Source organism: Elephas maximus, chromosome 4, assembly GCF_024166365.1.
Source record: "Elephas maximus indicus isolate mEleMax1 chromosome 4, mEleMax1 primary haplotype, whole genome shotgun sequence".
Classification (NCBI taxonomy): Eukaryota; Metazoa; Chordata; class Mammalia; order Proboscidea; family Elephantidae; genus Elephas; species Elephas maximus.
Genome location: NC_064822.1, coordinates 188,649,856 through 188,663,482, shown reverse-complemented (window position 1 = coordinate 188,663,482; position 13,627 = coordinate 188,649,856). Strand labels below are relative to the sequence as shown.

The 13,627-nt window shown below is 49.3% G+C and overlaps 1 protein-coding gene across 2 annotated transcripts in view; it reads right to left on the bottom strand.

Moving 5' to 3' along the window:
- PARVB (parvin beta) overlaps positions 1–13,627 on the bottom strand; it is a 156,758-nt gene that overhangs the window by 78,882 nt on the left and 64,249 nt on the right. For both annotated transcript variants that reach the window (XM_049884619.1, XM_049884620.1), the window contains exon 2: positions 2,331–2,420. In XM_049884619.1, the coding sequence (XP_049740576.1) occupies positions 2,331–2,420 (90 nt within the window). The remainder of the gene's footprint in view (positions 1–2,330; positions 2,421–13,627) is intronic.

The following is a 13,627-nucleotide window of genomic DNA, read 5'->3' as shown; positions in this document are numbered from 1 at the left end:
TTAGCAGCCACAGCTCTTAACCACTACGCCACCAGGGTTTCCATAAAGAGTACAGCACTGTACAAATATTCTAATCTTGATGTCTCACTATTTCTTTGCTTAAAGACTACCCTGAGTATCCTGCCCAAACCTGCTGACGGCACACTCAGAAATGCAATGAGATGCTGTGGACTGCAGAAAGTGCTCCCATGAGTGCCAGGGCATAGGAGTCACCACCCCAGGAACCCTTCGGGCACCCACCTTTGGTCACCTTACCAAGGTCCCTCAAGCCTCAGCAACCAGTGAACTTTACGGAGCCAACCATAGGTGGCCAACTCCCACCTGGAGAGCAGCTATTGCAGAAAGACACTGTGATGGTTAATGTTATGTGTCAACTTGGCTAGGCTGACTCTCAGTGGTTTGGCAGACACAATGTAATCACCTTCCATTTTGTGATCTGATGTGAGCTGCCAGTCAGTTAAAGGGGAGTTTCCTTGTGGGTGTGGCCTGCCTCCAGTATATACATGGATGTTCTGGCAAAGCTCGCTCTCTCTCGACCCTACACTCTTCTCATCTCCTGACCTCCAGTTCCTGGGACGTAAGCCTAAAGGAGTCTCTAGCTTGTTGCCTGACCTGCAGATCTTGGACTAACCAATCCCCATAATCCCATGAGCCAGAAGAAGCCTCCAGTCTGCCACCTGACTGCAGATTTTGGGTTCATCAGCCCCTGCAACCCTGTGAGCCAGCAGAGGTCTTCAGCCTATCACCTGACCCATGGATTTGGGACTGAGCAGCCCCCACAACTGGGTGAGCCATTTCCTTCAAGTGATCTCTCTCTATGTATTTATATATGCTTCACTGGTATTGCTCCTCTAGAAATCCCAGACTAAGACAGACAGCAAATCGAAGAAGGCTGGGGTCCAAGGAAGAGGATGTCCAAGGCGTTTTATACGAAGTAAGAGCCTGGCATGATGTTTAAGATAAATCTCCTATTTCCCAGAGCTTCTTTTGGTCTAAATTGGTGGTTCTAGCCAGGTGCAATTATGCATCCCAGAAAATGCCTGCAGACATTTTGAAGTCCCTGGGTGGGGCAAACCGCTAGCACTTAGCACGCTCAGCTGCTAACTGAAAGGCTGGTGGTTCGAATCCACCCAGAGGCAATTGGAAGGCCTGGCAATCTACTTCAAAAAAATCAGCCACTGAGAACCCCATAGAGCACAGTTCTACTCTGACACACGTGGAGTCACCATGAGTTGGAGTTGACTCAATGGCAACAGGTTTTGGGGTTTTTTTGGGAGACATTTTGGTTGTCAGAACTGGGAGGAAGTGCTACTGACATCTAGCAAGTGGAGCCCAAGGATGCTACCAAACATCCTACAATGCACAGGAAGCTGTTCCCACCCTAAAGAATCAAAGCAGAAAAAACAAACCAGTTGCTGCTGAACGGACTCCGACTCATGGCAATCCCACGTGTGTGTGTCACCACAGGGTTTTCGGTGGCTGATTTTTTGGAAATAGATGGCCAGATCTCTCTTCCAAGGCACCTCCGGGTGGACTTGAACCTCCAACCTCTCGGTGAGCAGCCAAGAACTTTAACTGTTTGCACCACCCAGAGACTCCACTAAAGAATTACCCAGCCCCAAATGTCAATAGTGTCGAGGGTTGAGACACCCTGTTGTAAAGTCCATTAACCACAGGAAGTCACTTTCCAGCCCTGGGGGGGGTCACCTAGGAGCAGCTGCCTGGAAAATAACTTCAGTAGTAACAATAAAGAGTTCCAGTCTCCCAAGAGGAGAGAAATAAGCTCCTACAGACCCAGTGGAACCTCGGAGCATGGCCAGCACTCGGCTGGTGGTCGGCCAGGGTGGACCTGTGTCTGTGTTTCCCCTCCACGGCCTCTTGCTGGCTTGGCCTTGAGGTGGAAACCACAAGAAAGGGGTCAATCGGGACTTCCCTTTGAACCAGGGTTTGGAAATCAATGGAATGTTCCAGAATGGCCTTCCAGATTTATCAGATCCCAAAATACACTTTAAGGAAAATGTATCTGGTAGTCATCTCGTTAGCACTGGACTGTGACATGACCCCAAGGCAGTGGGGTGGGAGGTATTAGCCACTTGGCGGTCCTTCCTCCCACCCCCAGCAAGACCCGGGTCTCAGAGCAACTCCAGCTCACCCAGAAACGGGCAGAAACCTACGAGGGAGGGCTCGCTTATTTCCTACAGACTTTTGTAAACATGACCTTAAGCTGAGCGCCTGGACTCTCGAATGCCACCCAGTATGACCTTAAGACCGACCTAACGCTGTGGACACTATTCCGTGTCGTGACAAGGAGCAGGAAGAACAGACAGTACCTAGCAGGGTGTCTTCAGGGTGAATATCCACCAAGGCAGGGGACAGTGATGAGTTGATGGCATTTTTGCCTTCTTCCTGAAGATCACTCACTGCCAGCAAAAAGAGAAAAGAAAAAACAGGTTAGCGTAAATGGAATACTGTGGCCTCACGAGTTGGCTGTGGAAACAGAGGAAAACCAGTAGCTGTTTTTTAAGCATTTAACAAACATTTCTAAATGGCGCGTTGCCCGGAAAGAGTCCGAGGGAAAATGCATTGAACTTCGAATACATCCTGCAATTCTTCCCGCTCTCCAAATGCCTCCCGGTTCCCGCCGAGCCCTGCCGGTCTGTGTCCACTGCTCCTTGGAACACATGAGTAAGAAACCAGAGTTTCCAGATGTCTCCAGATCCCCTCGAGGCTGCTCAGGCAAACAAAGCTTAGACCATAGCAACAGAGCCTGGAAAAGGTGGGGCCTCCTCCCCTGTGTAGTTATCCATAGGGTTTTCAAGTTGAGTTCATCAAGGATTTCATTCTACTTGGATCCACAATCAATGCCCGGGGAAGCAGCCATCAAGAAATCCAACGACGTGGTGCATTGGGCAACTCTGCTGCAAAAGACCACTTTAAAGTTCTAAAAAGCAAAGATGTCACTTTGAGGACTAAGGTACACCTGATTCAAAGCATGGTCTTTTCAATTGCCTCATATGTATGTGAAAGCTGGACCACAAAAAAAGAAGACAGAAGAACAACTGACACATTTGAAGTATAGTGTTGGTGAAGGATACTGAATATTCCATGGACTTCCAGGAGAACAAACAAACCAGTCTCAGAAGAAATAAAACCAGAATGCTCCTTAGAAATACATAAGCCTTGCTTACTTTGGACATGTTATCGGGAAAGACCATCAGGAGAAACACGTCGTCATCAGGAAAGCCGCTCACCTGTGGTATATTTATCTTATGGCAACACTAGGTAACTAGAGGGTAGTAAAGGGTCAATGAAAACAAGGGAAACCCTCAGTGAGATGGACTCAATAATGGGCCCAATACTTGAGCCCTCAATAATGGGCTCAAACATATCAGAGATCATGGAGATGGTACAAGACCAAGCAACGTTTTGTTCTGCTCTACATAAGGTCTCCGGAAGTCGGAGCCAACTGAACAGCAACCATCAACAACTAACAAGCCCTCTCCTCCCTCCCGTCCCCTTCCCTTTCACCCTCCCCTGCAGACCTTCATCTTACATGTTGGACATGAGGTGCACACCTGACAAGTGTACAAGTAAGTCCAGACCTTGAACTGTCGACAACCATGTTCATGAGGACAGAAATCAAACAGAAGGTAATACCAGGGATTGGGACCTTTAGAACATGCAACAGAATCTAAGAAAACGAATCCAGATGCTTAGAAGTGGAAATACCATGACATTCTGTCTAGGCAGCGCCCAATTGTACGTAAGTTGGGGCACAGAGAGTACTAAAAAGTTGTAGGGTTCAGCAAGATACATGATTAGAAACACAATATGGACCCCATGGTAGCAGAAAGGATTCCTGTCTAGCGGCACAAAAGAGACCCACTAAGAAAATGTCTTGAGTGCCACGGATCACGTCAACCAGAGAGCAACACCAGACTATGAAAACACCAGGGGTCTAACAACCTCACCCTTTTGACATGGTGTTTCTTCAACTGGCCTTTAGCCATTGTTTTCAGCCCCAGGTTCCATCAGATTCCAGGCTTCAGCCCCATATATCCAATTCATTGGGTGTAGGGGGGCTTGGACCCCTGCTTCTTTTTACAGCCCTGGTTGAGAACTCCTGGGTCACCATCCCTGATCACAAGCCACACAACCAGCCTTGTCCATTAGCAATCTCCAGTGACAAGTGCTGAGCCCAGTCTGTCGAAGCACCCTTGTGATGGATTGAATTGTGCCCCCACAACAGTTTTCTTGAAGTCCTAACCCCTGTACCTGTGAATGTGGCCTTGTTTGGAAATAGGAGTATCCTTCTGTTATGTTAACGATGTCATACCAGACTAGGGTGGGTCCTAAACCTAGTCACCTCTGAAATATGAAAAGACCAGATGAAGACACAGAGATGCACACAAGGGAAGACACCATGTGCGAAACCATCCTGAACCAAGAAATGCCTGGGGCTACCAGACACTGAAAGAGACAAGGAGATGGCCCTCCCTAAAGCCAATCCCCTGATTTGGACTTCTAGTCTCTGAAAACTGTGAGACAATATGTTTCTGTTCCTGAAAGCCCCTCCCCACTTGTGGTATGTTTATGTTATGGCAACACTAGGTAACTGGGACGAACCTCACCCTCAATGCAACATTTTTAGAGGTAAAAACCTACTTCCTCTTTCAATACTGCAGTCACCTCAAACCTGTAATACCTCAAATTCTGGGCACCTGGGCTCCAAATGGCAGGTGAAGAAGTAGCAAGCAGTCATGGCATGATGGCTCTGGAGCAGGAAGGCCCACCCTTGCTGGCTGTGACTATTGGGCAAGTCCCATTAACCTCTCTGGGCCTGTCTCCTCGTGTGTCACTTGGGGTTAATAATGTCAAACGTCAGGGCCCTTGGAAGAACTGAACGAAACTATGAATGCCAAGTCTGCAACCTGGAATCTGCCACATGGGGTGGGGTCGGGAGCTCTTGGTATATTCCCAGCTTTGGGGACAAGCCATCCTCTGCCCCTCACATAAATAGGTAGCAGTGGAGCCCAGGACACACCTAGCATCCCCATCTGAAAGCTGGCCCTGCCATTAGCTGTACGCACAGCCAACAGTGCACGTCCTAAGAACAGACCCTCTGTGTTACTCATCGTTTTAGCCTCCCAATACTTAGCTGAACTCTGTGCAAGCAGCAGACACGTGTTAAATAACTGAGTAAATAATGAGTAGATTTTTGAAACTCCTCTGCCCCACCTCCCTAAAACATTTCAGAGAGCCCCATGGGTCACCCAGGCCAGGTTAGAAATCAGAGGCCAAGTTTCAGCTGTGACTAAATAACTACCTAGTATTTTAGCCAACAAAGACGCTTAGAAGGCAGAAAAGGGAAGGAGGAAAAGGTGATTTTTACCAAAATCCTCATGTATACAATTAAAAAAAAAAAAGTTGCCATCTAGTCGATTCCAGTTTATGGTGACCCCACACGGGTCAGCGTAGAACTGTGCTACATGGGGTTTTCAAATGGTTGATTTTTCAGAAGTAGACTGCCAGGCCTTTCTTTCAAGGAGTCTCTGGGTGGGTCTGAAGTACCAACCTTTCAGTTAGCAGCTGAATGCTTAACTGTGCTACCCAGGGGCTCCATGTATACAACAGCCTTGGTGAAGGAGATGTCTTGGGAAGGTGGTGTACTCCCAAGTCCTGTTTGCCTGGCTGCCATCCCATAATAGCACAGGGGAGGCCTGCGTGCTTCCCTCCGGTCAAGGCCATCTAGATGGTTGTGCTGACTAAACCAAGCCAAGAGGGAACAAAAGGCCACGTTCACACACACAAAGCATGGTGCAGGTTGGTGTCAGGGCTCAGGTGAGCCACACAAGTGCGTCTTGACAAGGAACCCAGAACTCCTCCCAGGAGGATGAAGAGTGCTCCGCAGGCTAGCTACCTACCTGGACTTCAGCCCGATGCCAGGCCCCTGGTGGAGGGCGGGAAGGAGGCTGGGGAGATTGGGAGATCCTACCCAGGGCCGTGACTTCAGAAACGTGAGGGGGAGGAGGGGCCAACAAACAACACTTCCAAAGCATGGAAATTAGGTCACATAAAAACAGAGAAATTTCCACACCATCCTGGCACATCAAAGACAATACTAAACAGGGCTGGGATCTCACAACCTTAATGAGAAAGGTGCTCACTAAATAGGCGGGGCTCCCCAGCCCACAGCACATCCTGGAGGGGTTGTTATGCATGAAACTCGGAGGGAAGCAAAGATGGAGACAGAAGGAAGGGGGAGAGGGGTGCTAGGAAGGGGGAGGGGAGGAGGACTAAGGGAAAGGGAAGGAGGAGAAGGGGGAGAGGCAGGAGGAGGTGGGGAGAGGGAAGAAGAATGAGGGGAGGGGGAGGAGGGAGGAGGGGGGAGGAGGGAGGAGGGGGGGAGGGGGAGGGGGAAGGGTGGGAGGAGAATGTAGAGGGGGAGGGCTTAGAAGGGGATAGGAGGGGAAGAAGGACGAGGACAAGGAGGAAAGGGGGAGGAGGGAGAGGACGGGGAGAGAGGAGAGGAGGGGAAGAGGATGCAGTCAACTGACTATGCGGCACAGCTGTTAAAAGCCCAGGCCTGTGGCCTGAGAGGTTCACCCTGCTGAGCCTCAGTTTGCCCATCTGTAATGTGGGATGACAGCAGTCGCTCCCTCCCAGAGTTTAAACGAGATGGTGAGCGCTCAGCACCTGGCTCAGAGCACCGCTTTGCAAACAGGAGTAACAGATGCGGCTGCATAACACCACTGTGATACAGCTCCGAGAGGTACCACCGGGGGCAGATGGGCAGGGCCCCCATCCCTGGGAACACCAGGGAAAGCTGCCTGGAGGGGGTGGCAAGAATTAGGAAAAGCGCCTTTGGGGTCTGTACAGAGCATGGGAAGCTAGGTTGGAGGGTAGCCTGACCTGATGGCCATGGGATTGTGATGCTGGACAACGAGGGTTAGACAGACGCCCCTCTGGGCTTAGTATTTTTCGAAGCCTGGGTGCTCTTCACCGGGGAGCCTTTGGTCTAAATCTGATTATGGTCTTCAGAGGATCACCCCGAATTCTGGAAGGATGACGCCTCTTGAACCTGGGCTTCCTCCCACGCTCACCCTGCCAGCTCAGTGGCTTCGGCTAATCCCAGGAATTTTGGGGTTTTAAAGCACTGGTCCATTTGCCAGAAGACAAATGCTTCAGCGATGCGAAATGCCGGCTCTCCTGGGTCACAGAGAAGGGAGGCTGATGCGATGGCTGGGAGGGCTGGCAAACTTCATGGGTGGCATCTGGACAAAGGGACCTGGGGGCCGATTTCATGAGACCGTTAATCATGGGAAACACAGCCTCTGGTTTTCTGAAATGTCTGCTGTTGTTTTCAGAAGAATGCCTTGGCCCACGTTAATCCCAGAATGAGACCTCAAGTTAACCACTAGGGAAGTGACGCCAACAAGTTACCACTGGGCCAAACAGGTCACCTTCTGGTGCCACAAAGTGGAGAAGGGGCTGGGAAAACACCAGGAGGGCGAGTGGGAGAGAGGAGGTCAGGTTAGAAGAGAAATGTGAGGCATGTCCCTTTGCTACAGCTTTGTCTCTTTGGGGATGGCCATTCCTCAGCTCAGCCCAGATGGCAGAGAGGGAAGTGCAGGCTGGTAGAGGAGAAGGTCCAGGAAAGCGCTGGGCAAGGGGAAGGAGCCTGAGGTAGGAGGGAACATCCAGGAGGGCTTCCTGGAGGAGGAAGAACTTCCAAATTTTTAAGAAAAGCTGGAAATTTGGAGCGTGCGTGGAGTCTCAGAATTTATAAATGTAGGCAAATAACTTCTGTGGGCCAGCTAGGGGCCACCAGTTTGCAACTTCTGGTCACAGTGAACCAGTGAACCAGTGAACCAGTACCAGTTGCCATCAAGTTGATGCCGACTCACGGCAACCCCATGTGTGTCAGAGTAGAACTGTGCTCCAAAGGGTTTTCAATGGCTGATTTTTCAGAAGTAGGATGCCAGGTCTTTCTTCCGAGGTGCTTTGGGTGGGTTAGGGCAGTAGCTGAGTGCTTCACCTTTTGCACCACCCAGCCTATATTCCTGATTGTCCATGGGAAGGGGTGAGGACCACTAACATCTCTTGAGCACCTACTACGTGTAGGCAGTTTCCTTGTTGTTCCCCTGTTTAGTCTCCTAATGAGTCCATGAGGGAGAGGCTGGGCCCCAGCCCATTAGATATGAAGCCAACTAGCTCACACCACCGGTGAGCCCCAGAGTCAGGCACGAATCTACTTCTACCTGGTCTTGCCCCTGACTGTGCTCAGCAAGTGCTACCCAATGTCAAGCCTTAGCTTAGTGGCCACCTCCTCCAGGAAGCCCTCCCTCCTGGGTGCTCCCTCCTACCTTGAGTCACACATCCCTGTAACCAGCTCTTTTCTGGACCGTCTACCTGTACCAGCACTAACTCAGCTCCTGGCACACAACGGGTCTGGAAGAACATTTGGGGAGGCAGTGTGACACAGGGCTGAGAACTCTGGAACCAGGTTGCTGGTTTCAGATCCAGCTCTGCCATGCATAAGCTGAGTGATTTTGGGTGAGCCTTAGTTTCCATCTGAAAATGGGGGTAAATACACCCAGAAGTGAGACCACAAAGCCTCAAGGAGACAAGCCTTAGAACCAACAGTGGCATACAGTAAGCACTCAATAAATGCTAGCTGCTAATGCCAGTTGAGGTCTCTGGGTAGCACGGTTTGTGCTCAGCTATTAACCAAAAAGTTGGCAGTTCACACCTACCCAGCAGTATCTTGGAAGAAAGGCCTGCTGATCTCCTTCCCTAAAGATTACAGCCAACAAAACCCGGCGAAGCACAGTTCTGCCCTGTCACACGTGGGGTTGCCATGGGTCAGAATCCACTCAATGGCAACAGATGAGGTTTGGTTTGGTTGGGTTTCGTGTCTGCTGAAGCGATGAACAAACGCGTGTTCCCAAAGCCTACGCCCTTTGCATCGCTCCACCAGACATCAGCCAAGATTTTTTTAAAACTCTCTTGATTTGGAATTAAAAAGGATCATAAATAAAGGGGAGGAAAAAGAATCAGAAACCAAAACCCAGGCATTTTAAAACACTTCACAAAGTGCCTGCCATTTAGACCTTGGCCCAAACGCACCGATTCTGTCTTTGATTTTCTTCTTCTTTTTTCAAAATCTTTTTCTTTGTAGGGGTCCATTTCTTTCCTTCTTTATACGCAGGCTCTTTCCAGAAAGGATTTTTGGCGGTTTTTTTTTTCTTTTGACATTGTGTGCAAAATACACCTAAAGAGCAAGGTTATCTTAGGCGAAAGCATCAATCTGAAAAAAAAAGAGCTTTTTGGCTTCTTAGCCCACAAGGGGAGCTGGGGCAGAAAGAGGGAGATCGTGACCTACCCCCTGAGAAGGCTGGGGTGCGGGATGCTCTGGGGGGAAGGGGCTGCCTGCAGGAGGTTTGGTCCAGGATAAAAAGGCCAGTGGGGGCTGAGCTGCAGGAACTCAGAGGAAACGGTGAGGAGTCTATTTTCCGGCATTTTTCTAAATGCGTCATTTTAACACAGCAGAGACTCTTGGCCACCTGTGGGGACTTTGTATACCACATATAGACTTGAGCAAAAAAGCAGGGGAGAAATTTCAGCGGGATCAAGGAGAACCCCCAAAAAAGATACTGTGCTCCCCAGCCCCACCATCAAAAGGGGACCTTGAAAATGGCAGGACAGCTGCTCAATTGAGGACACTTAACCAACCCTTTTCAAGACATCCCCCCACTTGTAGTTACAATTGGTCTTACTCAAAGAAACAGAGTGGTTTTCAGAGCGTCCAGGAAAAACAAAGTTGGCTCTAACCGTCACATTGGGCGTCAGTTCTCTCTCCGCAGCCTGCTCCCAGCTGAGGAGAGGGAACTGCACAGAGCCTGGAAATCACGAATTGTTAACCACCATGCGTTCCAAGTCGGAACCCACAGAAATCTCTGTTAAATAAGGTTTTCCGGGGCTCCTCCAGGCAAACGAGAGCTTTCGATGAATTTCCAACTTCCATCTGCACTCAGAGGGGTAGGTGCTTTGCCGAAGTTATAATTTATCAGAATAATTAAATTCATCAGCCATGAAGGTCTTCTTAACAGAGGAGTTCTTCTAAAAATAAAGCCAATTGTGCTTTGTGGGAAGCGCTCACAGCTCAGTAGACTTAAAATAAGACCCAAATAAGATCAAAACAAGAACAAAGCAGCATCAGATTCAACAGCTGGGGGTGAGAATGCTGCTGGGCCATCTTTTCTGACATCCAAACACAAGGCGATTGGAATGTACTTCTTGTTGTTAGTTGCCGTCAAGTTGATTCCAACTCATGACGCCCCATGTGTACAGAGTACTGCGCTCCATAGGGTTTTCAACATCTGTGACCTTCCGGAAGCAGACTGCCGGGCCTTACTTCAAGAGCTGCCTGTGGGTGGGTTTGAACTCCCAACCTGGTTAGTAATCCAGTGCTTCACCATCTACAACACCCAGGGTGTCCCAGAATGAGCTGCGCGTTGCTGTTGGGTGCCGTTGAGTCTATTCTGACCCATAGCGGCCCCATGTGACACAGCAGAACTGCCCGTAGGGTGTTCTAAGCTCGAGTCTTCATGAAAGCAGATTCCCTGGTCTTTCTCCCTTGGAGCCATTGGGTGCGTTCCAATAGTCAATCTATCGGTTTGCAGCGGGGCACTCCTTAATGGAATGAGCTACAGGGTCATAATTCAAAGAAGTGAGCTATTTATAGCCTAAAACTAAATAACCATGTGAAGTCCTTGAAGTGCGAGGCCCAGCCCCTGCCAGGGGATTATGAACTCCCAGTTCAATCTCGAAGCTTCTGGGGATTACAAATGGGATGGATGGCAATGTCCAGCGCAATAAGAGCTAACAACCCCAGAGAACACGGCCCTCCCGACCTTGACATGGGAAAATATCGAAATTGCTTTCAATAACCCATGTAGCAAAACTTCAAAGAAAGCACCTCTTAACCTCTAATGGGGGCGACCACTGTCTTCACTGAGCCGCCTTGTCACGAGGGACACCGGCCACTGTAATGAGCTCGGTGTATTTATGTGCGTTTAATTCACTGTAATTTCTAGGCTGCGGATGAGTTTTGAGCTGTGCTGACAAGACGCACAGGGATGAGAAAGCTGTTAGTGTTGCCTAAACATAAGGATCGCTCAGCTTGAACATCTGATGTACGGGGTTTGCGTGGCTAGGGCATGAGGTTCCGAGGTTCCGTGCCATTTCTCAACACGAAATAAGTTGAGAGGGGTGCAAATGAACGTGTAAACATTTCAATAAGGCAGGATCCAAAGGAGGTCAGCAGACACCACTGGCCCCACCTAATGACCTGCCCATCACACAGCTGCGGGCTTACCTGGCCGAGCTGACACACAGGGGCCACTGTGCCAGGCTGGGCACTCGGGCTATCTGTCTCCTAGGGCTGCTGTAACAGAAATACTGCAAGTGGGTGGCTTGAATAGAGCCCTGGCGGCTCAGTGGTTAAGAGCTCAGCTGCTAACCAAAAGGTCTACAGTTCAAATCCACCAGCCACTCCTCGGAAACCCTACGGGGCAGTTCTTCTCTGTGGTATAGGGTCGCTATAAGTCGGAATCAGCAACAGGTTTTTTTTGGTTTGGGTGGCTTTAACAAACAAATTTATTTTCTCACAGTTTAGGAGGCTGGAAGTCCAAATTCAGGACCATGTTGGCTCTAGGGGCAGGTCCCTGTCTCTTCAGCTTCTGCTTCCTGGCTCCTTGGAGATTTTCATGTGGCTGGGCATCTCTCTGCCCCCACCCCTGCATCCTCACTTGCTTGTTTTAATCTCTTCAATGTCTCAAAAGAGACGGACTCAAAACACCGTACACAGATACCGTCTCATTAACCTAACAAAGACAACCCATTTCCAAATGTGATTATAACCACAGGCATTGTTGTTGTTGTTAGGTGCCATGGAGTCAGTTCCGACTCCTAGCGACCCCACGCACAACAGAACGAAACACTGCCCGGTCCTGCGCCATCCTTACAATCGTTGTTATGCTTGAGCTCACTGTTGCTGCCACTGTGTCAATCCACCTCGTTGAGGCTCTTCCTCTTTTCCGCTGACCCTGTACTCTGCCAAGCATGATGTCCTTCTCCAGGGACTGATCCCTCCTGACAACATGTCCAAAGTATGTAAGACGCAGTCTCGCCATCCTTGCTTCTAAGGAGCATTCTGGTTGTACTTCTTCCAAGACAGATTTGTACATTCTTTTGGCAGTCTATGGTATATTTAATATTCTTGGCCAACACCACAATTCAAAGGCGTCAATTCTTCCTCGCCTTTGAATTGTCCAGCTTTCACGTGCATATGATGTGATTGAAAATACCATGGCTTGGGTCAGGCGCACCTTAGTCTTCAGGGTGACATCTTTGCTTTAAGAGATCTTTTTGCAGCAGATTTACCCAATGCAATGCGTCTTTTGATTTCTTGACTGCTGCTTCCATGGCTGTTGATTGTGGATCCAAGTAAAATGAAATCCTTGACAGCTTCGATCTTTTCTCCGTTTATTATGATGTTGCTCATTGGTCCAGTTGTGAGGATTTTTGTTTTCTTTATGTTGAGGTGCAATCCATACGGAAGGCTGTGGTCTTTGATCTTCATTAGTAAGTGTTTCAAGTCCTCTTCACTTTCAGCAAGCAAGGTTGTGTCATCTGCATAACGCAGGTTGTTACTGAATCTTTCTCCAAACCTGATGCCCCGTTCTTCTTCATATAGTCCAGCTTCTCATATTATTTGTTCAGCAGACAGATTAAATAGGTATGGTGAAAGGATACAACCCCGACACACACCTTTCCTGACTTTAAACCATTCAGTATCCCCTTGTTCTGTCCAAACAACTGCCTCTTGATCTACGTAAAGGTTCCTCATGAGCACAATTAAGTGTTCTGGAATTCCCATTCTTCGAAGTGTTATACCACAGGCATAGAGTTTAGGATTTACAGCACACATTTTGGAGGGACATGATTTAATCTAGAGCCCAGGGTCTGGGCCCTGTTGAGGCCCTCTTTGTCTGTAGCCCCGGGTGTTCCTTGGTTCTGGGCGATTCTCACACTGCATCCGTCTTTGTGTCTGTAAACACTGGGAAAAAAAATCGTTGCCATTGAGTCAATTCTGACTGTGGTGACCCCATGTGCTACAGAAGCCAGCTCCACAGGGTCTTCTTGGCTCTAGTCTTTCTGCCACGGTGCTGCTGAGTGGGTTCCAGCCACCCACCTGTCAGTTAGCAGTGGAGTACAGACCATTTGTACCATCGGGTAAGACCTCAACCGATTGACTACATTCTGTTAGATTGCATTACAGGAGGTGATTTCATTAGGTCAGATTAGAGGGCACCCACAGGTGTGGGGGTTAGGGTTCCAACATCTACTTTGAGGGGACACAATTCAATGCATTGCACTGCGCACTGTGGAGAGTCTGGGAACACAAGGAAAGAAATGTGTGTGGCGGTCACTGTCCACTCAGCAGCCCAGCCCATCACCTGGCACACAGAAGGGTCTTAGGAAGGGGGTGCAGCCGGCAATCTAGAAGACAAGACTGGGGAGGGACAACTTCGCATAGCCCCAACTGCATGGGACCACCATG